The sequence below is a fragment of the Mobula birostris genome, chromosome 13 (assembly GCF_030028105.1).
Source record: "Mobula birostris isolate sMobBir1 chromosome 13, sMobBir1.hap1, whole genome shotgun sequence".
NCBI classification, from domain to species: Eukaryota; Metazoa; Chordata; class Chondrichthyes; order Myliobatiformes; family Myliobatidae; genus Mobula; species Mobula birostris.
Window position 1 is genome coordinate 110,577,347 of NC_092382.1, and position 25,880 is coordinate 110,603,226.

At 48.1% G+C, this 25,880-nt stretch overlaps 1 protein-coding gene across 2 annotated transcripts; it reads left to right on the plus strand.

Moving 5' to 3' along the window:
* Positions 1–25,443, plus strand: LOC140207341 (uncharacterized). Of its 2 annotated transcripts, XM_072275880.1 has the most exons (9): positions 1–449; positions 829–894; positions 2,346–2,465; positions 17,037–17,156; positions 18,188–18,304; positions 19,481–19,717; positions 21,965–22,107; positions 23,137–23,201; positions 24,422–25,443. In XM_072275880.1, exons 1-9 carry the CDS (start codon positions 383–385, stop codon positions 24,612–24,614), a joined length of 1,128 nt encoding a protein of 375 aa, XP_072131981.1. In that variant the 5' UTR covers positions 1–382; the 3' UTR covers positions 24,615–25,443. The 2 variants fall into 2 exon arrangements, with proteins under 2 accessions (XP_072131981.1, XP_072131982.1); XM_072275881.1 differs by lacking the exon at positions 17,037–17,156.
* Positions 25,444–25,880: the final 437 nt, after the last annotated feature.

A 25,880-nucleotide genomic window follows, 5' to 3' on the forward strand; every position in this document is an offset into this window, starting at 1 on the left:
CCTCTGTTTTCTCAATCGCTACTCTAAGTTATCTCCCACTTCTCGGCCTCCCCTTCTTTCATTTCGCTCCCCCTTTCTGACCCCTGTATCCCACGTCTCTCTTTCCGCCGAGCCCTAACGTCCTGCCACTCTCTCCTCCCTGTGCATCTCCCCACTCTCACTACTCTTCCCCCTGCCACTCTCATCGCTCCAGACCACCCCTTCTCACACCCTGAATCTCCCTCTTCCCCAGCACTTCCTCCCCTGCTCTCGGCTGCTCTCTTTATCAGCTGCTCATCCGGTGTTTGTTTCTGTCGGCCTGACTCCGCTGTCAACACGGGCTTCCGCTGACAACAGTCACATCCCCTCGCTGAGCTCAGAGACGCAGCGAATCCGAGACAGCATGGAAGACAGGCAGACTTATGCGAATGTTCAGCTCGTCAAACCGGACTCACGGTTTCCATCGAGAAGTGAGTGGGGCCGTGACGGAAGGAGGGAGTTTCAATCTCTTTCTGTCCCCTGGAGTGTGTAATGGGACGGGGAAGAGGGAGCAACACTCTGTGTCTGACAATCGGAGTGTGTGATGGGACGGGGCAGAGGGTGCGACACTCTGTGTCTGGCTCCGGAAGTGTGTGATGGGACGGTGGGGAGGGAGCTTCACTCTGTGTTTGATCCCGTGTCTGTGTGATGGGAGGGTGTGGAGGGAGATTCACTCTGATGCTGACCCCGGGAGTGGGTAATCGAACGGGGTGGAAGGAGCTTGACTCTGTGTCTGACCCCGGGAGTTTGTGACGGGGCAGTGTGGAGGGAGCCTCACCCTGTTTCTGACTCTCACTGTTCTTTTCCCAGCTGAACCTGATGTATCGTACGCGAAACCGAATATCAAGGGCCTCTCCGTTCCCCGGACAGATGTAGGTCAGTTTCACTTTGTTGGTTTGACTCTGTTCAGCTGATGTGTCCATTCCTGTCGAGAAATCTCGTGGTACGGGTGCAGTTGACACTAATGATTCCCTGTTTGAGAATGATTCCGAGGCAATGCGTGCAAGCCGCGATGAGATACGAGCTCTGTGGGACGGTCGGTGAGGAGGGAGCGATCTGGGAAGGGGCGGGGTGAGGCAGAGCAGTAGCTCGGGCGGTATAGAGGGAGGGCTGTGGAAAGGGATGAGAAGATTGCTCTGGGTGGGTTCGGTGCAGAGAACGCCATGGGATTTGCTGTATGGTGGGAGAACCGTGAGAGGGTGTTAAATTGGGGACACAGTGGAGGGGGCGCTGTGTGGTGGGGTTTGGGCGTGGTGCGAGAGCAGGGAGTGCTGCGACATGGCCGGTGAGTACGAAAAACCTTGCGAGGAGTGGCGAGGAGGAAGCAGAGTGAAAAGAGGCATTGAGGAAAGGGAAATCTATAAAATGTGAACAACTCTCTCCGCGTTCTAACCCCACTCTCTCATCCTCTCTACTCTCTCTCCCCTGCCTCCCTCTTTCTCCCCCTATCTCTCACACGCTAATCCTCCGTCATCTTATTGTCTTCTTCTCTGGCCCACTAATTCTTTCTCTTACCCTCACTCTTTCCCCTTTCCCTACCCTTATCACTGTTTCTACCCTTCTACACCTCCTGCTCTCTCCGTTGCCATTTCCCCTCTATCTACACTCTTTCCCCAGTCTCTCCTTTCCTACACTCTCTTTCACACTCCCTCTCTCTACCACTCTAGCTCTCCTCGCGCACTCCTTCACTCACTCCGCTCACTTCGCCCCTCCAGTTTCGCTCCTCCTATCTCAGTCTATCTCCCCGTTCACACCCTCTCGCTGTGAACCAATTTTCCGATCAACTCCCCCCTCCACACCATCTCCCTCTCTGTATTCACCCCGTCTCTCTCTCCCCCAAGCTCTTCCCTCTCTCTTAACCCTCTCTATGTAACCTGTCTCCCCTTCTCTCTCTCTCCCTTTGTTTTGCACCCCTGAGCCTCCCACATTTCCCCTCCCTCAATCCCCCTCTCCTCAGTTTCTCCTTCGCTGATGTTCGCCCCCTGTCACTCCCCTACGCATAATCTTGCTCCCTTTTCTTCCTCCCTCTCTCCGTCTTTCCCCTTTCCGTCACCGTTCTCTCTCCCCCATTCACTCCCATCTTCTCACCCATCGCTCCAATCGCTCACTCCTCTCTCCCCTCTCCATCCATCCTTTTCATCCGCACTCTCCTGCTCTGTCTCCTCGTCGCTTTCCCCTCACGTTCACCTCTCTCTCACCTTCAATCCCTATCCCTCTATCTTCCTGTCTCTCTGCACCGTTTCTCTGTCCTCACCCGTCCGCCTTTATTTACCGTTCTGTCCTCCTTCTAATTCTCTCTCTCTCATTCTCTTCACTTTCCTCCCTAGACCGTCTGACCTCCACCTACTCAAAGCTGAACATTGGGAGAGACGAACCCCTCATCGATGAGGATGAGGATCCTTCCATTGCCTCGAGACCCGGCGAACTGCGAGTCACTGCACAAACAGGTCAGGGTTCACAGTACCGACGCCATTCTGAAGAGGTCACGTGTCATTTTCCCAAGAGTCTAAGTTTCTTTCCTTTCAGGGAGGTTTGTTAATGCTATTGGTGGGGGGGGGGGGGGGTGCTTTAAACTAGATTTGCAGGGGGGATGGGAACCAAAGTGCCAGAGCTGACAGTGTGGCTGGGGTGAAAATAAATGATATTAAAAGTTCAAGCAAATCCACTAATAGAAAGGTTGTGAGTGGTGGTAAAAATCTTCTGAGGTGTATATATTTCAATGCTTGGACTATTGCGGGGAAGGCGGTTAGGTGAGGGCGTGGATTGACACGTGGAATTATGACGTTGTAGCAATTAGTGAAACTTGGCTACAGGAGGGGCAGGGTTGGCAGCTTAATATTCCACGGTCCCGATGTTTCAGATGTGATAGAGGCAGAGGAATGAAAGGTGGGGGAGTGGCATTGCTTGTTATGGAAAATATTACAGCAGTGCTCAGGCTGGGCAGATCAGAGGGCTTGTCTACTGAGTCCTTGTGGGTGGAGCTGAGAAACAGGAAAGGTATGGCCACATTAGTGGGATTGTATTACAGACCGCCCAATAGTCACCGAGACATGGAAGTGCAATTCTGCAGAGAGATAGAAGGCAACTGCAGGAAGCATAAAGTTGTGGTGGTAGGGGATTTGAATTTTCCATATATTGATTGGGTCTCCCATACTGTTAGGGGTCTAGATGGTTTAGAGTTTGTAAAATGTGTTCAGGAAACTTTTCTAAATCAATATATAGAGGGACCAACTAGAGGGGATGCACTATTGGATCTCCTGTTAGGAAACGAGTTAGGGCAAGTGACAGAAGTCTGTGTAGGGGAGCACTTTGGTTCCAGTGATCGTAACACCATTAGTTTCAGCTTGATCATGGACAAGGATAGATCTGCTCCTACGGTTGAGGTTCTTAACTGGAAGAAGGCCAAATTTAAAGAAATGAGAAAGGATCTAAGAAGCGTGGAATGGGACAGGTTGTTCTCTGGTATGGATGTCATCGGTAGGTGGGAAGCCTTCACAGCAGAAATTTTGAGATTGCAGAATTTGTATGTTCATGTCAGGATTAAAGGCAAGGTGAATAGGAATAAGGAACCTTGGTTCTCAAGGGATATTGCAACTCTGATAAAGAAGAAGAGGGAGTTGTATGAAATGTATAGGAAGCAGGGAGTAAATAAGGTGCTTGAGGAGTATAAGAAGTGCAAGAAAATACTTAAGAAAGAAATCAGGAGGGCTAAAATAAGACATGAGGTTGCCTTGGTAGTCAAAGTGAAAGATAATCCAAAGAGCTTTTACAGGTATATGAGGAGCAAAATGATTGTAAGGGATAAAATTGGTCCTCTTGAAGATCAGAGTGGTCGGCTATGTGCGGAACCAAAGGAAATGGGGGAGATCTTAAATAAGTTTTTTTGCGTCTGTATTTACTAAGGAAACTGGCATGAAGTCTATGGAATTAAGGGAAACAAGTAGTGAGATCATGGAAACTGTACAAAACGAAAAGGAGGAGGTCCTTGCTGTCTTGAGGAAAAATAAAGTGGATAAATTCCCGGGACCTGACAGGGTGTTCCAACGGACCTTGAAGGAGACTAGTGTTGAAAGTGCAGGGGGCCTGGCTGAAATATTTAAAATGTCGCTGTCTACAGGTGAGGTGCCAGAGGATTGGAGAGTGGCTCCTGTTGTTCCGTTGTTTAAAAAAGGATCGAAAAGTAATCCGGGAAATTATAGGCCAGTAAGTTTAACGTCGGTAGTGGGTAAGTTATTGGAGGGAGTACTAAGAGACAGAATCTACAAGCATTTGGATAGACAGGGACTTATTAGGGAGAGTCAACATGGCTTTGTGCCTGGTAGGTCATATTTGACCAATCTATTGGAGATTTTCGAGGAGGTTACCAGGAAAGTGAATGAAGGTAAGGCAGTGGATGTTGTCTACATGGACTTCAGTAAGGCCTTTGACAAGGTCCCGCATGGGAGGTTAGGTAGGAAAATTCAGTCGCTAGGTATACATGGAGAGGTGGTAAATTGGATTAGACATTGGCTCGATAGAAGAAGCCAAAGAGTGGTAGTAGAGAATTGCTTCTCTGAGTAGAGCCTGTGACTAGTGGTGTGCCACAGGGATCAGTGCTGGGTCCATTGTTATTTGTCATCTATATCAATGATCTGGATGATAATGTGGTAAATTGGATCAGCAAGTTTGCTGATGATACAAAGATTGGAGGTGTAGTAGACAATGAGGAAGGTTTTCAGAGCCTGCAGAGGGACTTGGATCAGCTGGAAAATTGATCTGAAAAATGGCAGATGGAGTTTAATACCGACAACTGTGAGGTACTGCACGTTGGAAAGGCAAACCAACGTAGAACATACAGGGTTAATGGTAAGGCACTGTGGAGTGCAGCGGAACAGTGGGATCTGGGAATACAGATACAAAATTCCCTAAAAGTGGCGTCACAGGTAGATAGGGTCGTAAAGAGCGCTGTTGGTACATTGGTCTTTATTATTCAAAGTATTGAGTATAAGAGCTGGAATGTTATGATGAGGTTGTATAAAGCATTGGTGAGGCCGAATCAGGAGTCTTGTGTTCAGTTTTGGTCACCAAATTACAGGAAGGATATAAATAAGGTTGAAAGAGTGCAGAGAAGGTTTACAAGGATATTGCCGGGACTTGAGAAACTCAGTTACAGAGAAAGGTTGAATAGTTTAGGACTTTATTCCCTGGAGCGTAGAAAAATGAGGGGATATTTGATAGAGGTATATAAAATTATGATGGGTATAGATAGAGTGAATGCAAGCAGGCTTTTTCCACTGAGGCAAGGAGAGAAAAAAAATCGGAGGACATCTGTTAAGGGTGGGTGGGGGGGGGAAGTTTAAAGGGAACATTAGGGGGGGCTTCTTCACACAGAGAATGGTGGGAGTATGCAATGAGCTGCCAGACCAGGTGGTAAATGTAGGTTCTTTTTTAAAATTTAAGAATTAATTGGACAGATACATCGATGCGAGGTGCATGGAGGGATATGGTTCATGTGCAGGTCAGTGGGACTAGGCAGAAAATGGTTCGGCACAGCCAAGAAGGGCCAAAAGGCCTGTTTCTGTGCTGTAGTTTTTCTATGGTATTCTATGGTTTTCTATTTGCAAACAACACCACTCCCCTCCGACTCCAACTTCCAGGTGATTCCTGGCTTGAGCATCGGCGCTCCCATTGCTCTGCTTATAGCCGGGGTTTCGGACCCTCTGTTCTCTACAAGCCACGGCCCCAGGACAAACCCGCAAACACCCACAGAAGTAATCGAGCCCCCTCCTTCCGGGAATAAATCAGAGAAATAGATTTCCATTTTTAGACTGTGTATCACTGATCAATGAGAGCAGACATTTAGATATTGAAGTTTACAGGAAAGCAGCGCACGCTGATCGGTATCTGCGGTTTGATTCTCTTCACGCATTGAAACATAAGCCGCGAGCTGTGAGTGTTTCAGGGAAGTATTGCAAGCTTGCAGCTACACTGACTGGGCCGGCATACACACAGCAAGAAATAATAATTAAAAAAGCAGGGATATCAGCCCAACAGACTGAGTTCTGGAGCTCTCTCAACAACCCTCCATCACCTTCTGTCCTTCACTCTCCCCTCACTATCTCCCTATTTCTCTCCCATGAATGCCTCCTATGGACGCTTCAATTTCACTCTTCTATCTAGCTCTCTCCATTTTCCTCTACTTCCTCTTTCCAGCACCTTTCTATATCACTGTTCTCCTGATGAAGCCTTCTCATTCGTCTGCCCACCCTCTCTACCCTACACTCTCCCTTCCCACTCTCCCCCACTCACACTGAACGTTCACCGGACTGAAATGTGACCAGACTGTCTGCCCCGTTCCCAGGAAAGGCGCCGCCCACTGTCCCATGATCCTCTCGGATCCCTTTTGCCAATCACCTGTCCAGCTCTTGGCTCCATCCCTCCCCCTCCTGTCTTCTCCTATCATTTTGGATCTCCCCCTCCCCCTCCAACTTTCAAATCTATTACTCTCTCTTCCTTCAGTTAGTCCTGACGAAGGGTCTCGGCCTGAAACGACGACTGCACCTCTTCCTACAGATGCTGCCTGGCCTGCTGAGTTCACCAGCAACTTTGATGTGTGTTGTTCAGACCTGCGAGCTCTGGTCCTCGATTCTCCAAAACGAGAGAAAATGACTTTGCGTATTCACTCTGTTTTTGCACCTCGTGACTTTAAATACCTCTGGAAAGTCACCCTTGCACGCCAGAGAATATAGTCCCGACCTTCCTGAACTCTCTCTGCAACTGCCTCCATCGAGTCCCGGCAATACTTTCCTAAATCTCCATCTGCACTCTTTCCAGTTCAATGTGATACAAGGCTCGTCCCTTGTAGTAATAAACGGAGACGTATTTACCGACAAGTACCTTGATTGTCTAATTTACCAAGTGCATTAATTCATACACTGAATACCTTGTGTCCACACCAGCTAATTGACTCTGACCTTCCATGAACGGTCAAAGAACAGAAAAGATATTACCGGTTAAAAGGACGTTTCTGCTGCTGGCCACATGTTCCTTGTAGCTGCGTTCCGAATCTCCACCGGTCAATGGGGTACCCCACATCTACGATAATTGTTCTCATACGGAGTTGCACTCGCCAGCAGAATTGAAGCGTTTGAGTTATGTTCACTTCTTACCCATTCACCTATTGCATTCCAGTGTCATTGGCTACAGGTCAAGTGCCTGACATTTGACATGTTTTCATTGGCTCTGCTCCAGGCAAATTGTATTGATTGCATCCATTCATTGTGCTCTTACCAGCAAGAGACGATCTGTCATTTATGGCACTTTGTTCTCAGTCAGTTTGAATCGCGCAGATCAGGCAGCCTCACCTCCAAGGTCTCCATCCACACATCCTGCTGCATCGCTGAAGCAGCCACCGGAATAAAAACTCCGACCCACCCTGGATAATCTTCCTACGAGACCCCCGCACAACCCATACTCTCCCACATCGGGGGAAGATACGAAAACAAGCCTCGCCAGGCACAAAGGCAGTTTGTGCCCGCTTTTATCAGACTATGCAACGGTCCCCGATGACGGTAATGTACTCTAGACATCGCCGTCTGCTACCTCGTGTCCTCTTGAAGATTAATGTCTACCTGCACTGTACTTTCTCTGTAACTGTGACACTTTACTCTGCACTCTCTTATTCTTTCACCTCTTTTACTCCTATGATGTGATCTGTATCTATGACATTGCATTGGAACATCTCCTCTTTGCGATATATACAAATGATCTGAATGAAAATGTAGATGGGCTGGTTAATAGACAATAGACAATAGGTGCAGGAGAAGGCCATTCATCCCTTCGAGTCAGCACTGCCACTCACTGTGATCATGGCTGATCATCTCCAATCAGTACCGTTTTCCTGCCTTCATCCCATATCCCTTGACTGCGCTATCTTTAAGAGCACTACCTATCTCTTTCTTGAAAGAATCCAGAAAATTGGCCTCCACTGCCTTCTGAGGCAGAGCATTCCACAGAACCACACACCTCTGTATATAAAAAAAGCTTTTTCCTCAACTCCGCTCTAAATAGTCTACCCCTTATTCTTAAACTGCGGCCTCTGGTTCTGGACTCCCCCGACATCGCGAACATGTTTCCTGCCTCTAGCGTGCCCAATCCCTGAATAATCTTATATGATTCAATCAGATCCCCTCTCATCCTTCTAAATTCCACTATATACAAACCCAGTCGGTCCAATTTTTCAAATTATGACGGTCCCGCCATCCCGAGAGTTAACCTCGTGAACCTGCACTGCACTCCCTCAATAGCTAGAATATTCTTCCTCAAATTTGGAGACGAAAATTGCACAAAATACTCCAGGTGTGTTCTCACCAGGGCCCTGTACAACTGCAGTAGAACCACTTTGCTCCTATTCTCAATTCCCCTTGTTATGAAGGCCAACATGCCATTACCTTTCTTCACTACCTGCCGTACCTGCATGCACATGTTCAGTGATTGATGAACAAGGACACCTAGATCTCGTCGAATTTCTCCTTTTCCTAATTTGACACAATTCAGATAGTGATCTGCCTTCCTGTTCTTGCCACCAAAGTGGATAACCTCACATTTACCCACATTAAACTGCATCTGCCATGCATCTGCCCACTTAAACAACCTGTCCAAGTCACTTTGCATTCTCATAACATCCTCCGCACATTTCACACTGACACCCAGTTTTGTGACATCTGCAAATTTGCCAAAGGTACTTTTAATTCCTTCATTAAAACCATTAATCTATATTGTAAATAGCTGCGGTCCCAGCACCGAGCCTTGCGGTACACCACTACTCATTGCCTGCCATTCCGAAATGGACCCATTAATCTCTACTCTTTGTTTCCTGTCTGCCAACCAATTTTCTGTCCATGTCAGTACCCAGCCCCCAATACCATTTGCACTATTTTTTTTCCCACTAACCTCTATGTGGGACATTATCAGAGGCTTTCTGAAAGTCCAGGTACACTACATCCACTTGCTTTCCCATGTCTATTTTCATAGTTGCATTCTCAAAAAAATCCGGAAGATTAGTTAAGCATGATTTTCCGTTCGTAGGTCCATGCTGACTTGGACCTAGCCTGCTACCGCTGTCCAAATATGCCGCTATTTCATCTTTTATAATTGATTCCAGCATCTTCCCCACCACTGATGTCAGACTAACTGGTGTATAATTGCCTGTTTTCTCTCTCCCTCCTTTCTTAAAAAGTGGGATAACATTAGCTACACTCCAATCCGCAGGAACTGATCCTGAATCTATAGAACTTTGGAAAATTACCAATGCCTCCACGATTTCTGGAGCAACCTTTAAGTACCCTTGGATGCAGACCAGCATTCCTGGGGATTTTTCAGCCTTCAGTCCCATCATTTTACCCAACAGCATTGTCTGCCTGATGCGTATTTTCTTCAGTTCCTCTGATACCTTAGGTCCTCAGGACACTAAGAAAGATTCTTTCTCTGGTAGATTGTTTGTGTCTTCCCCAGTGAAGACACATCCACAGTACCTGTTCAGCTCGTCTGCCATTTCCGTGCTCCCCATAATAATTTCACCCGTTTCTGTCCTGAGGGGCCCAACTTCGGGTTAGTAGATTTGAAGATGATACGACGACAGGTGGTGTTGTGGAGAGCGTAGAAGACTAGTAAATAATTCAGTTGGAGAGAGATCAGTTACGGATTTGACTAGTGACATGGCAGATTTAGTTTCATCCAGAAAAACGTGAAATGCTCCACCTTGTTATGTCAAATTCAAAAGAGTAATACATTGTTAAAGGCAAGACTCAAAATAGTGTTGATGAACAGAGGATGCTTGGGGTCCATGTTCATATTTCCTTGTACTCGACTGCACATTCTGATGGGATGGTTAAGAAGGCATATAGAAAAATAGAAACGTAGAAAATAGGTGCAGGAGTAGGCCATTCGGCCCTTCGAGCCTGCACCGCCATTTATTATGATCATGGCTGATCATCCAACTCAGAACACCGCCCCAGCCTTCCCTCCATACCCCCTGACCCCCGTAGCCACAAGTGCCATAGCTAACTCCCTCTTAAATATAGCCAATGAACTGGCCTCAACTGTTTCCTGTGGCAGAGAATTTCACAGATTCACCACTCTCTGTGTGAAGAAGTTTTTCCTAATCTCGGTCCTAAAAGGCTTCCCCTCTATCCTCAAACTGTGACCCCTCGTTCTGGACTTCCCCAACATCGGGAACAATCTTCCTGCATCTAGCCTGTCCAATCCCCTTAGGATCTTATACGTTTAAATCAGATCCCCCCTTAATCTTCTAAATTCCAACGAGTACAAGCCCAGTTCATCCAGTCTTTCTTCATATGAAAGTCCTGCCATCCCAGGAATCAATCTGGTGAACCTTCTTTGTACTCCCACTATGGCAAGGATGTCTTTCCTCAGATTAGGGGACCAAAACTGCACACAATACTCCAGGTGTGGTCTCACCAAGGCCTTGTACAACTGCAGTAGTACCTCCCTGCTCCTGTCCTCGAATCCTCTCGCTATAAATGCCAGCATACCATTCGCCTTTTTCACCGCCTGCTGTACCTGCGTGCCCACTTTCAATGACTGGTGTATAATGACACTCAGGTCTCGTTGCACCTCCCCTTTCCCTAATCGGCCACCATTCAGATAATAATCTGTTTTCCTGTTCTTTCGAACAAAATGGATAACCTCACAGTTACTCACATTAAATTGCATCTGCCATGAATTTGCCCACTCAACTAATCCATCCAAGTCACCCTGCATCCTCTTAGCATCCTCCTCACAGCTAACACTGCCACCCAGCTTCGTGTCATCTGTAAACTTGGAGATGCTGCATTTAATTCCCTCATCCAAGTCATTAATATATATTGTAAACAACTGGGGTCCCAGCACTGAGCCTTGCGGTACCCCACTAGTCATCGCCTGCCATTCTGAAAAGGGCCCGTTTATTCCCACTCTTTGCTTCCTGTCTGCTAACCAACTCTCCACCCACACCAATACCTTACCCCCAATACCGTGTGCTTTAAGTTTGCACACTAATCTCCTATGTGGGACCTTGTCAAAAGCCTTCTGAAAATCCAAATATACCACATCCACTGGTTCTCCCCTATCCACTCTACTAGTTACATCCTCAAAAAATTCTATGAGATTCGTCCGACATGATTTTCCTTTCACAAATCCATGCTGACTTTGTCCGATTATTTCACCGCTTTCCAAATGTGCTGTTATCACATCCTTGATAACTGACTCCAGCAGTTTCCCCACCACCGACATTAGGCTAACCGGTCTATAATTCCCCGGTTTCTCTCTCCCTCTTTTTTTAAAAAGTGGAGTTACATTAGCCACCCTCCAATCCTCAGGAACTAGTCCAGAATCTAACGAGTTTTGAAAAATTATCACTAATGCATCCACTATTTCTTGGGCTACTTCCTTAAGCACCCTGGGATGCAGACCATCTGGCCCTGGGGATTTATCTGCCTTCAATCCCTTCAATTTACCTAACACCACTTCCCTACTAACATGTATTTCGCTCAGTTCCTCCATCTCACTGGACTCTCTGTCCCCTACTATTTCTGGAAGATTATTTATGTCCTCCTTAGTGAAGACAGAACCAAGGTAATTATTCAATTGGTCTGCCATGTCCTTGCTCCCCATAATCAATTCACCTGTTTCTGTCTGCAGGGGACATACATTTGTCTTTACCAGTCTTTTCCTTTTTACATATCTATAAAAGCTTTTACAGTCCGTTTTTATGTTTCCTGCCAGTTTTCTCTCATAATTTTTTCCCCTTCCTAATTAAGCCGTTTGTGCTCCTCTGCTGGACTCTGAATTTCTCCCAGTCCTCAGGTGAGCCACTTTCTCTGGCTAATTTCTCTTGTCAGCCACGGGTGCACTACCTTCCTTGATTTATTCTTTTGCCAAACTATGGCATGTTGTCTTTATTAGTCGGGGCATTGAATACAGATCTCAGGGAGTTATGGCGGAACTTATAAACATCTGGCTCGGCCGCATCTGGAGAATTGCGTACAGATCTGGTCAGCCCGTTATCTGGAGGAATGCCAAGACTCTGGATATGGTGCAGAAGTAGTTTACGAGGATGCTGCCTGGACTAGAGGGCATGAGTTTTCCGGTGAGGTTGGACGGAAATGAGTTGCTTTCTCTCCATCTGAGGTAGATGTGGAGAGATCCGATTGATTTTTTTTATTATAAGAGACATAGATAGAGTAGACATGCAGTACCTTTTTTTCCCAGTACTGAAATGTCTAATACCAGAAACCATCCAGTTAAAGTGAGAAGGTATAATTTCAAACGAAATTTTAAGGTCGTGTTATTTTTTTTTACACACAGAGAGTGGTGGGTTCCTGGAATACGCTTCCTGGGTGTTGGTAGAGTCAGAGACAGTACAGAATTTAACGAGATTGACCTATCAATGTGACGGAAAGGGAGGGATATGCATATTGTGCAGGCAGGAGAGCCGACGGCAGGAATTGATGTAAGTGTCCCGGTGCTGTATTGGCTGATCTATCTTTGACAATAATAAACCAGTTTACTAAATCTACCAGAGGGGATGTCGTAAACACAGATTCCTTGTTGAAAAATCCAGGTTTCTATCCAAGTCTTTGCCATAGACAGCATCGATCCTGCGTAACGCCACCAGTCACAGACAGCAAGCTGCGATCTCCGCCCTGTGTTTTCCGTGCAGAAGCCAATTCGAAATCCAAATGGCCCATTCACGGTGACTCCTATAAATCGCAAACTTGTGAATGAATCGCCCGAAAGAGGAACGATGTCAAAGGCCGAATACAGTCATGTATTTACCATCGACCTGCGCAATCAACCTAAGATCCGTTTCTAAGTCGCCAGTTAAGGGTCCTGTCGTTACCTGTGTCCTGTCCTTTCGCATTAGACTTCCGAGGACCCAGAGCCTCACACTAACCCTGAATAAACTCAGTTTGCCATTTTTCCACTAATCTACAACTGATCCATATGTATTGGCGATGTTCTACTCTCTCCACAACACCACCACTCTCTGTGTCGTCTGCAAAATTATCAACCCATCGATCTCCATTTTCATTCATATCTTAAGGCATCCGTTAGTCTTGCGAGACCATGGATCTGCGCCTGGAAAGTCTTCACTCTCCAGGACGCAAGCCTGGGCAAGGTTGTATGGAAGACCAGCAGTTGCCCATGCTGCAAGTCTCCTCTCTCCACGACACCGATGTTGCCGAAGGGAAGGGCATTAGGACCCATAAAGCTTGGCACCAATGTCGTCGCAGAGCAATGTGTGATTAAGTGCCTTGCTCAAGGACACAACACGCTGCCTCAGCTGGGGCCCGAACTCATGACCTTCATGTTGCTAGTCCAATGTCTTAACCATTTGGCCACGTTCCCACACCTATTCGTCTGCAAAATTATCTACCCATTGATCTCCATTTTCATTCATGTCAGTCCTATACATTCCAAACACCCGAAGGCCCTTTTTATATTGATACCACAAACAATCTTGAGATTAATCTTCAAAAAAAAAAATGAATTTACTTATCTTTTGAAAAGCAGTGCGTCCATTCTCCCATTTAATTTTGGCCAACTATCTGTCCATTTTACAATGGCTAACTAGCCTACAACTGGTGTGTCTGCGGACGGTGGGAGGAAACTGAAGCACGTGGACGAGCCGCTCGCGCTCATGCGGGAACGTGCAGAATCCTTCCCGCCAGCGGCCGGAATTGAATCCGGGTCGCTAGTACTGCAAAGCGATGTGCTAAACATTACATTACCTTAGCGCTCTGCCTCTTGTAACCTTACCGGTTTTAATAGAAACATAGAAAACTCAATACACAATACTTCATCCCACAAAGCTGTGAAGAACATGTCCTAATCTTGGAAATTGCCCAGGGTTACACATAGACCTCTATTTTGTTTATTTTTGAGCTCCATGTACTGTCCAGGATTCTCTTAAAAAGACGCTCTGTATCCGCCTCCACCACCGTCGCCGGCAGCCAATTCCACGCACTCACCACTCACTGCGGAAAAACTTACCCCTGACGTCTCCTCTGTACCTACTTCCAAGCACCTTAAAACTGTGGTCTATCATGCTAGCTATTTTAGCCATAGGAAAAAAAGATTCTGACTATCCACACCATCAATGCCTCTCATCATCTTATACACCTCTATTAAGTCACCTCTCATCCTCCTTCGCTCCAAGGAAAAAGGCCATGTTTCATTCAACCTATTCCACATAGGCATGCTCCCCGAACCAGGCAACATCCCTGTAAATCTCCTCTGCAACATTTCTAAGGTTTCCACATCTTTCATGGCGACCAGAATTGACCACAGTACTCCAGGTGGGGTCTGACCAGGGTCCTATATAGCAGCAACATTAACTCTCGGCTCCTAAACTCAATCCCACGATTGATGAAGGCCAAGGTACCGTATGCGTTCTTAACCACAAAGTCAAACCGCGTAGGGTCTTAGAGTGTCCTATGGACTAGGACCCCAAGATCCCTCCTATCCTCCACGCTGCCAAGTGTTTTACCATTAATATTATATTCTGCATTCAGTTTTGACTTACTAAAATGAACCACCTCACACTTATCTGGGTCGAACTCAATCTGCCACATTTCAGCCCAATTTTCCATCTTATCAATGTCCCGTTGTAACCTCTGACAGCCATTCACACTATCCGCAACACACCCAACCTTTGTATTATCAACCAACGTACTAACCCATCAATAGACTTCTTCATGCTGGTCGTTTAGAAAAAAAAATCATAAACTGCAGTGGGAGCAGAACAGATCCCTGAGGCACACCACTGGTCACCGACCTCCATGCGGAATATGACCCTCTACAACAACACTTTGCCTTTTGGAAGAAAGACATTTCTGGATCCACCAAGGAATGCACCTTTCGATCCGATGTCTCCTTACTTGCTCAACAAGCCTTGCATTGGGTATCTTGTCAAGTGCCTTGCCGAAACCCATATCCACTACATCTACTCATCTTCCTTCAGCAATGTGTTTAGTGACAACCTCAAGAAAATTCAATCAGTCTCCTAAGGCACAACTTGCCTTTGACAAGCTATGCAGGCTATTTCTAATATTATTTTGCCTCTCCAAATTTTCATAAATCCTGCCTCTCAGGATATTCCCCATCAATTAACCAACCACCGAAGTAAGACTCACTGGTCTATGTTTTCCTGGGCTAACAGAAAAGGGAGCAACATCTGCCAAACCTTCAATCCTCCTGAACTTCTCCCTTCCCCATGGATGATGCACAGATCATTGCCAGAGGCTTAGCAGTCTCCTCCCTCGCCTTCCGCAGTAGCCTAGGGTAGATCTCCTCTTGTCCCAGTGACCTTACCAACTTGCTGCTTTCCAAAAGTTGTAGCCCATCCTTTTTAAAATATCTATATGCTCAAGTCCGCGGTAAGTTATCCCTACAATCGCCAAGATCCTTTTCCGCAGTGAATACTGAAGCAAAGTATTAAATAAGTACTTTTGCTCTCTCCTCCGGTTCCGTTGCACACTTTCCCAGTTTCACACTTGCTTGCTCCTATTCTCTCACGCCTTAACCTCTTGCTCTTCACGTACTTGAAAACTCCCTTGGGGTTTTCCTTAATTCTGTCCACCAAGGCCTTCTCAAGTCCCTTCCAGCTCTCCTAATTTATTTCCTAACTTCCTTACTGCGGGCCTTATAATCTTCTACATCTCTCTAATTACCTAGTTTTTTCAATCTTTCAGAAGCTCTTCTCTTCTTTTTGACTAGATTTTTAACAGCCTTTGTACACCCCTGTTTATGTACCCTGCCACCCTTTCCCTGTGTCATTGGAACATATCTACCCAGAGCCCCAAGCAAATAACCCCTTCACATCTGACACATTTCTTCCGTAGATTTCCCTGATAAATCCTGTTCCCAATTTAATCTTCCAAGTTCCTGCCTTATAGCCTCATGTTTCTCCCGACTCCAATTAAACGCTTTTCTAAACTCTCTGTCCCTATTCGTCTCTAATTCTATGGTAAGGGAGATAGAATTGTGATCGCTATCTCCAAAATGCTTTCCCACCGAGAGACCTGACACCTGACTGGGTTCATTTTCCAATACCAGTTCAAGGACAGACTCACCTCTTATAGGCTTATCAACATTTTGTGTCAAGAAACCTTCTGAAACACATCTACTAAACTCTCTCCCATCTGTACCACTCACTCTTAGGGCATGCATATCGATATTAGGAAATTAAAATCTCCCACTACGACAAACCTGTTATTGTTACAGCTTTCCAGAATCTGTCCCCCTGTCGGCTCCTCGATATCCCTGTTACTATTGGGTGGTCCATAAAAGCACACAATGGAGTTATTGATCGCTTCCTGTTCGTAACTTCACCCACAGAGGCTCCGTAAACAATCCCTACTTGTCTTCCTCCTCTTCTGCATCTGTGACAGTATCTCTGATCCACATAGCCAGGCTCCCACCTGTTTTGCCTCCCTCCCTGTCGTTTCTGAAACATCTAAATCCTGGCACTGGAAGTAACCATTCCTTCCCCTGTATCACCAATTCTCTCTCGCTCCCGTTATCTCTTCCCTCTTTCTCTTCCACTTTTATCCCTTCACTCTCCCCCTCTCTCCCCCACTCTTTTGTAACTTCACTCACCCCTCTCACTCCCCCTTCACACATCACCTCGAACCGTCTTCTCCCTCCGTCACTCTCTCTCCGCTTTCTCACTCCGTTCTCTCTCTCCCATTCTTTCCGATATTCCCGCCTGTCGCCCCCATCTGTCACACTCTCGCCCCTTGCCATCCGCCCCTTTCACCCTCTCTCTTCTGAGCGGTGTCCCCTCACTTCTCCAACTCCCTCAACTCTCCCTGCATCTCGGCCCTCTCTCTCTCTCCCTCACTTACCCCTCTCACTACCTACGCTCTCTTCCCCTCTCTCTGCTCTTCCTCTCTCTGTCTTCTCTCCCCCCATTCTCTGCCGTTCTCTCCTTCTTCTATTTCTTTGTCTCTCACATTCTCTGTATTTCTTCCCAGACGTTGTCATATCGACCTACTCAATGCTGAACCTTCCGAAAGACGAATTTCTCATCAACGATTATGAAGATCCCCCCATTACCGCTGGACCCACCGAAATGCCAGTGACTGCACATGGAGGTCAGAGTTCACAGTAATGACGTCAGTCTGAAGTGGTCACGTGCCATTGCCCAACAATTCAATTCCTAACACATCGGCATATATCACTTCCTCTGGCAGCTCGTTGCATAGACAGTCCGCCGTCTGGGTAAAAACACAAAAAAAAGCCGTCACTCAGATCCCAGTTTAAATCTCTTTCTGCTATCATCTCAGACATGTGCGCTCTAATCCACGGTTCTCCAACCCTAGAGAAGATGACAGTGCGCATTCACCCTACTGTGCCCCACGTGGTTATATACACCCCTGTAAGGTCACCCCTGCGCTCCAAGGAATAAAGTCCCCACCTGCTCGACTTATCTACGTAACTGAATCCCTCGAGCCCCTGCAATATTGTCGTAAATATCCCTCTGCAATCTGTCCAGCTCATTGATATATTTCCTATAGCAGGGCGACCAAAGCTAAACACCGTACTCCAAGGGCGGCCTCACCGACGTCTTGTACAACTGTAACGTGACCCCTTAATCCTGTACTCCGTGCCCTGGTTGATGAAGGCCGGGGCGTCAGACACCTCCACCGTCCCCTCTACCGGTAACTTCACTCTCCAGGAACGTTGGACGTGGGGCCCTTTGTCCCACTGTTCTCCAACACACGCCAGGGTTTCTCCCGAACACTGTGAACGTTGTACCCTTGTTTTCCTTTCTGAAATACGATAGCTCGCACTTATGAAAAGTAAATCACATTTGCTACTGCTCTGCTCTCTTCCCCAGCTAATCGAGATCCCACTGTAAGCGGTAAGTGCCTTCACTGTTTACCTCGGCAACGACGTTCGTGTTGTCAGCAGGCTTACCAACCGCGACTTATATAATCTACTATAAATGGTCGATATAATTGATAAAGATCACTGCTCCCACCTTTGACCCCGATGAATACCGTTAGTGACGGGCTTTCTGTCAGAGAAACGAACTTCAAACGGTATGAGGAGAAGGCAAACTCGATCGGCCGAATGGCCTATTTCTGCTCCTATATCTTATGCTCTTGTGCTCTCCCAACAGGTGCGCACGAACAGGAACCGAAAGAGAACATCGGAAATAGGTTGCACCGTAAGATCTACCTACTCTGCCTAGTTACGTCCATCCTTGTCGTGATTGTGGCCGGTCTCTCGATCCATGGTGAGTCGAACGGGGTCCGGGTGGAGTCAGACGGCAAATAAAGAGAGTGGAACAAATTGTTATTGTAAAACGGTACAGTGACACAGACACGCCCCTTACTGTAACATGGACAAAATAAAATTCTTCACCACGGACACATCCCTAACCGTGACAAAGACACGACCTTTACAGTAGCACAATCAGGAGTCATCCAAACACCGACGCGCTACATAGCAGAACACCAATAATCCTGTCACCGTCGCACGAACACGACGTTCAACGTGACACAGTTGCACTCCGAACCGAGACAGGGACACGCGCGTCACCGTGACGCAGAAATGGACCACTCAATTTAACATCGGCATGACCCTGCCAGTATAACTGATACATTCTCCAAGGCGACACCGAAAGACACCTCACAGTAAGACCGTCACTTCCTTCACCGTGACACTGCGGCACCGCACACCGTGAAACCTACACGTTCCTCAAAGTGACCCGCCCAGCTCCGCACCGTGACAAAGACTCACACTCACTGTAACACACCTTACCGATACGGTATCGGTCCTCAAAATAACACCGACGCACCGCTCACTGAGGCACCTCACCGTGACACAGGCAAACCACTCACCGTGATACCGACACCTAATTTCACAGTGTCGCCGACATAATAGTCTCGGTGACATCCACACACCTCTGCGTGACACTGTCACACCCACCGTGGCCATGGCATGCCTCTAAGGTTGACACAGACACACCCCTCTGTGTGAGATCGGCAGACCCAACACCATGACACAGATACTCCACCCAGCGTGACAACACCAGATGGCTCACTCTGACATTTCCCTCGCAGTGACAGCGAGACACAGTAACACGGCACACCTCTCGCCGAGGCACAAAAACAATATCACAGTGACACCGTCACTTACCTCACAGCAACACGGACATGCCCCGCACGGTACTGACCCAGACCCCATTGTAACAGTAACACCTTCAGCGGGAAATTTATAAACCGCTCAGCGCGGCACAGACACGAACCGCAAGGTGGCGCCAACGCCTCTCACTGTGCCACCAGCACATCCATCACTGTGACCCCCTTCACCGTGACACTGACACATCACTCTCTGTGACCCATTCGGTAGCGTGACGGTGACTCACGTGTCACTGTAAACGCTAAACATCCTTCACCATCTCTCTCAGTATCGCAGATTCGTCAGTCTATGATCACCTCTGACCGAAACTACCATGAGTTAACTTCCCACCTGAATCTCTCCCAGAGAACCTGTCTCAAGAATCTTTCTGCGCTCAACTCTGATCTGTCCATTCTCAAACGAGTTCACACTGATCTCCGTCACCAGTTCACTGAGACGGAAACGATGTTCAGATCTGTCAACGAAACCAAGGCTCATATCTGTGAATTGTTGACCAGCAGAAGAGGTGAGGCATCATCCCCCTCTTTAACCCGCTCATCATCACAGGGCTGACATAGAGAGAGGAAGCGTCACTCTGTACTTGACATCGGGCGTGTGTGAAGAGATGGTATGGAGGGAGACTTAATAAATGTCTGACTCGGTGAGTGTGTGATGAGGCTGGGCGGAGGAGGTTTCATTGTATCACCGAACTCAGGAGAGCGTGAAGGGACATTGTGCAGGTGGTTTCACTCTGTATCTGACCATGGAATTGTGAGACGTATTATTACAGCTTCACTCTATGCCAGACTACGCGAATCTCTGATGTGACGGTATGGATCCAGCCTTACTCTGTGTCTCACAGGCGGATCGTGTGATGGGAGAGGGCCCAGAGAGCTTCACCCCATGTCTGACCCCAGAAGTGTGTTATGGTACCGTGTGTTATGGCTTCACTCCGAATCCGGGAGTCTGTGGCGGGACGTTGCTGAGAGGGCGTTCACTTTGCGTCTGAATCCGGCAGTGTGTGATGGGGTCGTGGCGAAAGAGCTTAAGTCTGTGTCTGACTCAAGGAATGAGCGATGGGACGGTACAGATGGGCATAGAGTGTGAATCCGGGACTGACTGATGTGATACCGGATTGTGTGATTGGATGTTCTAGAGGGAGTCTGATCACGTGAGTAAGCTATGGATAGTGTGGGCGGAACTTCACTTTGTTTGTGAACAAAAAGTTGTGATGGGACGGTTCAGAGAGAGCTTCACTCTGTGACTCGTCACGGACTGTGTGATGGGACGTAGTGGAGGGAGAATCACACTGTGTTAGAGTCGGGAGCGTATGATGGGACCTCATGGAGGCAGCTTCTCTCTGTGTCTGACACAGTGCTCTGTGCTGTGTTGAGAAGCTGTAGAGGGAGAATCTCTCTCTCTCTCTCTCTGACAGTTGTCGTGTGCGCTGAGGGCGTTTCCTTCGGTGTCTGACCGCTGGAGTGTGTGATAGGGCCGTGTAACGAGAGATTCACACACTGTCTGACCAAGGCTGTGTGTGATGAGACTTTGTGGAGGATTCTAAATTGTGTTCTCTGAACTAGATGAGTGGGATGGACGGTGTGGAGGGAGTTTCACTCTGTGTCTGACCACGGCTGCGAGTGATGAGACGGTGTGGATGGAGTAACACCCAGAATCTCAACCCGGAAGAGTGTGACTGGACGGTGTGCAAGAAACTTCTCTCTGCAATGTTGTTCAGCTCAGTGTCTGATACCAGGGTTGTGTGATAGGACGGTGCGGTGGGAGATTTCTCATATTCTGACCCCTGTGCTGTGTGATTTGACGGGGTAGAAGGAGCATCATACTGTGTCTGGCCACGGGAGTATGCGGTGGAATGGTGCGGAGAGTGTTTCATTTCCTATCTGATCACGGGCAGGTGTAATGGGGTAGTGTGGACGGAGGTTCAATCTGTGTTTTACCCGCAGGACGATGTGATGGGAGGTTGTGAAGGGTGCTTCACTCCATGTCTGACCCATGGAGTGTGCGATAGTGTGCTGGAGAGGAAGCTTCAGTCTGAGGTGGACGACGGTCGTGTGTCATGGGACAGTGCGGATGGAGCATCACTCTGTGTCTGACACTGGTAGAGTATGATGGGACCGTGAGATAAGAGATTCACTCTACTTCTGTCCCCGAGAGTGTGTGACGAGACATTGTGGATGGAACCTAAATTTCTGTCTGTCCCATCAGGAAATGTGTAATTATATGGCCTGAAGGGATAGTCACTCAATAACGGACTCCGGGTGCCTGTGATGGGATGGTGCCGAACAATTTCATTGCGTGTCTCATCTCGGGAGTGTGTGACGGGACGGAGTGGATTGAAATTCTACGTGTTTCTGTCCCTCAGGAAGTCTGTGATAGGATGGTGGGAAGGAGCTTTGTTACTGACTCCTGGAGTTTATGATGGGACGGTGTTGAGGGAGCTAGACCTTGTGAGGGGTCCCGCGAGTGTGGAACGGGGTGCCGTGAAGAGAGATTTAACTTGAGTCTGACAGCAGGAGAGTGTGATTCGACGGTGTGAGAGAGTGGGAATTTGAATCTGACTACGGGAATGCTTCATAGAAAGGTTTGGGGGAGGTTTGTCTCTGACCCCGGGAACGGTGTGGAGGGGGATTCACTATGTTCTTGACACAAGGAGTGTGTGGTGGGAAGGTGTGGAACGATTACTATTCTGAGTCTGTCTCCCGGCCGGTTAGGGGCGGAGGGAGAATCACTGATCGGTTTTCCGAATTTCCAGAGCAAGCATTTTCCCAGGACTGGATTAGAAATGAAGACCGGTGTTATTTTATATCCACGATTGAAAGATCCTACGATGAGGCGAAACAGCATTGTTGGAACTCTGATTCAAATCTTCTTGAAATAAATTCAACAGAGGAAGAGGTATGTATCTTATCGACCGGAAGATATATCCACACCAGACTGACGCTCCCTCCTCACCGTCCCATCACACACACCCGGGATCAGACACAGAGTGAATCTCCCTCCACATCGTCCCATCACACATTCCCGGGGTCAGATACAGAGTGAATCTCCCTCCACATCGTCCATTCACACATTCCCGGGGTCAGAAACAGAGTGAAACTCCATCCACACCGTCCCATCACACACACCCGGTGTCAGACACAGAGTGAAGCTCTCTCCACACCGTCCCATCAGTCACTCCCGAAGTCAGATACAGAGTGAAGCTCCCTCCAGACCGTCCATTCACTCATTCCCGGGGTCAGACACAGTGTGAAGCTCCCTCCACACCGTCCATTCACTCATTACCGGGGTCAAACGCAAAGTGAATCTCCCTCCATACCGATCCATCACATACTGCCTGGGTCAGGCACAGAGTGATGATTCTTCCAGTAGTCCATGCACACACTCCCGGGGTCTGACACAAGGTGAATCTCCGTCCACACAGTCCCATCTGTTACTCCCGGGGTCAGATACAGAGTGAAGTTCCCTCCACACTGTCCCATCACACATTCCGAGGTCAGATACAGAGTGAAGCTCCCTCCACACCGTCCCATCACACACTCCCGGGGTCAGACACAGAGTGAATCTCCCTCCACACCGTACCATCACACACTCCCAGGTCAGATACAAAGCGAAGCTCCCTGCACACCGTCCCATCACAAACTCCCGGGGTCAGACACAGAGTGAATCTCCCTCCACACCGTCCCATCACACACTCCCGGGGTCAGACACAGAGTGAATCTCCCTCCACACCGTACCATCACACACTCCCAGGTCAGATACAGAGCGAAGCTCCCTGCACACCGTCCCATCACACACTGCCGTGGTCAGACACAGAGCGAATCTCCTTCCACACCGTCCAGTCAGTCTCGCGCGGGCAGACATAATGTGACGCTCTTTAAATTTTGCTCGAATTCAATAATTAATGGTAGCAATTTAATTTCACAGAATTTTGTTAACAAAGCTGTGCACGACCAACGCAGTTCATTCTGGATTGGAAAATGCAAAGCCGGGTGAGATTAGGGTTCATGCAACTGTTTAAGAAGAGGGTTGGTTGTGGGATTAGTCTGGGGATTGATACAGGCGGCGAGAAAGGAGTGGGCAGTGGGATTAGTTTCGGGACTGACACGGGTTGCGGCAGGGAGTGCGCAGGCTGACTAATCTGCCGACTGATAAGCTCTGTGAGGAGAGTGTGGGATTTTGTAGTATATTGGGACAAGGAAAGGTCTACGGGGAGAGAGTGGGGAAGTTCGATTTTTTTTGGGACTGCCGCAGGTTTGTGGCAAGGAAATGTGTCAGTGGGAGTGTTTTGGGGATGGACACTGTTGGGAGGGAGTGTGGCACCGGGATTAATTTGGAAAACACAGATCTTTGCTGGGAGAGTGGGTGAGTTTGGGAACCGACACGGGCTGGTGGTTGAGTGTGCGCAGTTGAATTTATTTCGGGACTGACGTGGACTGTGGGATGATATTGGGAGTGGGAGTGCTTTTGGTGATTGTTACAGGTCTGTAGGGTGAATTTTGGGCAGTGGGGTTATTTTGGGGCTGGTACGGGGCTGTGGGGAGAGAGTGGAGCTGTGGGACTCTTTTGGAAACTAATACACGTTGTGGGAGAGAGTGAGGCGGTGGGTGTACTTTGGGGACTGACACAGACCTGTGGGGAGAGAATTCCTCAGTGGGATTAGTTTGGGCATTGATAGAGGTCTGTGGGAAGAGAATGGGAAGTGTTGTGTTTTGGTTCATGACACAGGTCTCTAAGAAGAAGGCTGGGAAGTGAAATTATTTCCGGAACGGGCCCGGGGCTGTGGGGAGAGGGTGGGAAGTGAGAGTATTTTGGGGTGTAAAGCTCGCCTGTGGGGAGACCGTGAAGCAGTGGGAGTATTTTGGGGACTGACATGGGGCCTTGGGGAGAGAGTGGCGCTATGATTGTATTTTCGTCCTGTGGGGAGACGGTGTGGTACTGGAATTTTTCTGGTGTCTGACACCGGTCTGTGGGCAGACCGTGGGGCATGGTTTTAATACGTAGACTGACACATGGGTGCAGGCAGAGAGTGGAATGTGGGGAATTCTGGAAACTGACAGAGGGCTGTGCTGGGAAAATGGGGCAGTGGGAGATTTTGGGTTCTTCCATTGTTCAATTCTGAGGGACTGTGTCAGTGATTTTGGGGACTGACAGATGACTGTCTGCTGCTGGAGCGCTGTCCCTTTTGGAATTGTTTACCCCTCCTTGACAGGAAAGTGGCCTCTCATGTCGTGTACCAGATGAGCGTTGGAAAGTTCGTATGCAGTGAATGTAAATGGTACAGTCATCTTTACCCTTGTAGTCGTGATCATCATCGTTTCATCTGCGAGACGTCTGCAGCTTTGTGCCCGGATATTTCTGAAAAGATTCAGGAACTCTGTCAGCAGCCAGTGGGTCCGAAGTGAATCAAATGACAGCACCCTTTTTCACCCTCCTTCTCCCCCGTTCCTCTTACCAACTTGCACTACCCCATTCGCGCTGCTCCTCACCATTTCCCTATTCTCCTCTTCCTTTCTGTCACACTCTGGCTCGCCATCTCTCCCTTTCTTTACCATTCCCCCACAAATCTCTCTCTCTCACACACCTCTCCCCTCCCACATCTTCTAAATCATCCGCATTTTCCTCACTCCCGCGTTCTTGCCTCCCTTTCCCCCCAACTCCTCTCCATCAGTTCCCTGTCTCTCGCTCGATCCTTTACTCCCTCCCTGTCGCACTCTCCCCATTCCACTCTCTCCCTGTAATCTGATCCCACTCCATCTTCCTTTTCTCTTTTCAGCTACTCTCACCTAAACCATGATTCCTAATGCTCTCGATTCCCCAGCCCTGGAGAAATAGACTGCCTTATCTGTGCCCCTCGTGGTTTGATACACCTCTCTAAGGTCACAGAAAAGAGATTAAAAGCTCCCGACCTCGCTCCATAACTCAGTCCCTCGTGTCCCGGCAGCATCCTCGAAAATCTCCCACTGTAGTTCTTACCACCTCAGCGGCATCTTTCCCGGAGCAGGGCGACCAGAACTGAACACCGTACTCCAAGTGCGGCCTGAGCGACAGCTTGCACAACTGCAGCGTGATCTCCGACTCCCGTACTCAGCGTCCTGACTGATGACGGCCAGCGTGTCAAATGTCCTGTCCACCTGCATCGCATGCTTTCGCCCTATTATCTGTGACTTATTCCACATGAGATTAGTTCTTCTGAATGATCGGTAGGGTGCAAATATGTAAATTTAATGTGAAATGCCAAAAGTTAATAAATACCGCAAAACATGTCGAGGTGGTGCTCATGCGTTCAGGAATATGATGGAGGAGGGGAAGAAAGTGTTCCTGAATCGCTGAGTTTTTAGACTCATGTGCCTCGATGGTACAGGATGGTAGAAATACCATCCTCATGGTAGAAATGAACAGAGAGCTTGTCCTGGGGTGAGTGGCCTCTGTGATGGATGCCGCCTTCTCCAGGTATCGCATCTTGAGGATGTCCCCGATGCTGGGCAGTGTTGTGCCCGTGATGGATCTGGTTGAGTTTACACCCCTCCGCCGCCTCTGGCGACCTTGTGCGTTGCAGCATCCAGACCAGGCGGCGTTGCAACAATTCAGAATGCCCCCAGCGATCATTTGCTGGTCTTCAATGAAAGACCAAATCTTCTCAAACTCCTTACGTTCTAATCCCTTCTGTA

Excerpts from the sequence above, each read along its gene's own strand:
- LOC140207341 (XM_072275880.1), top strand. The coding sequence starts at position 383 with ATGGAAGACAGGCAGACTTATGCGAATGTTCAGCTCGTCAAACCGGAC. Across the intron at positions 450-828 it reads CTCACGGTTTCCATCGAGAA|CTGAACCTGATGTATCGTAC; the intron begins GTGAGTGGGGCC and ends TTCTTTTCCCAG. Across the intron at positions 18,305-19,480 it reads GGCCGGTCTCTCGATCCATG|TATCGCAGATTCGTCAGTCT; the intron begins GTGAGTCGAACG and ends CATCTCTCTCAG.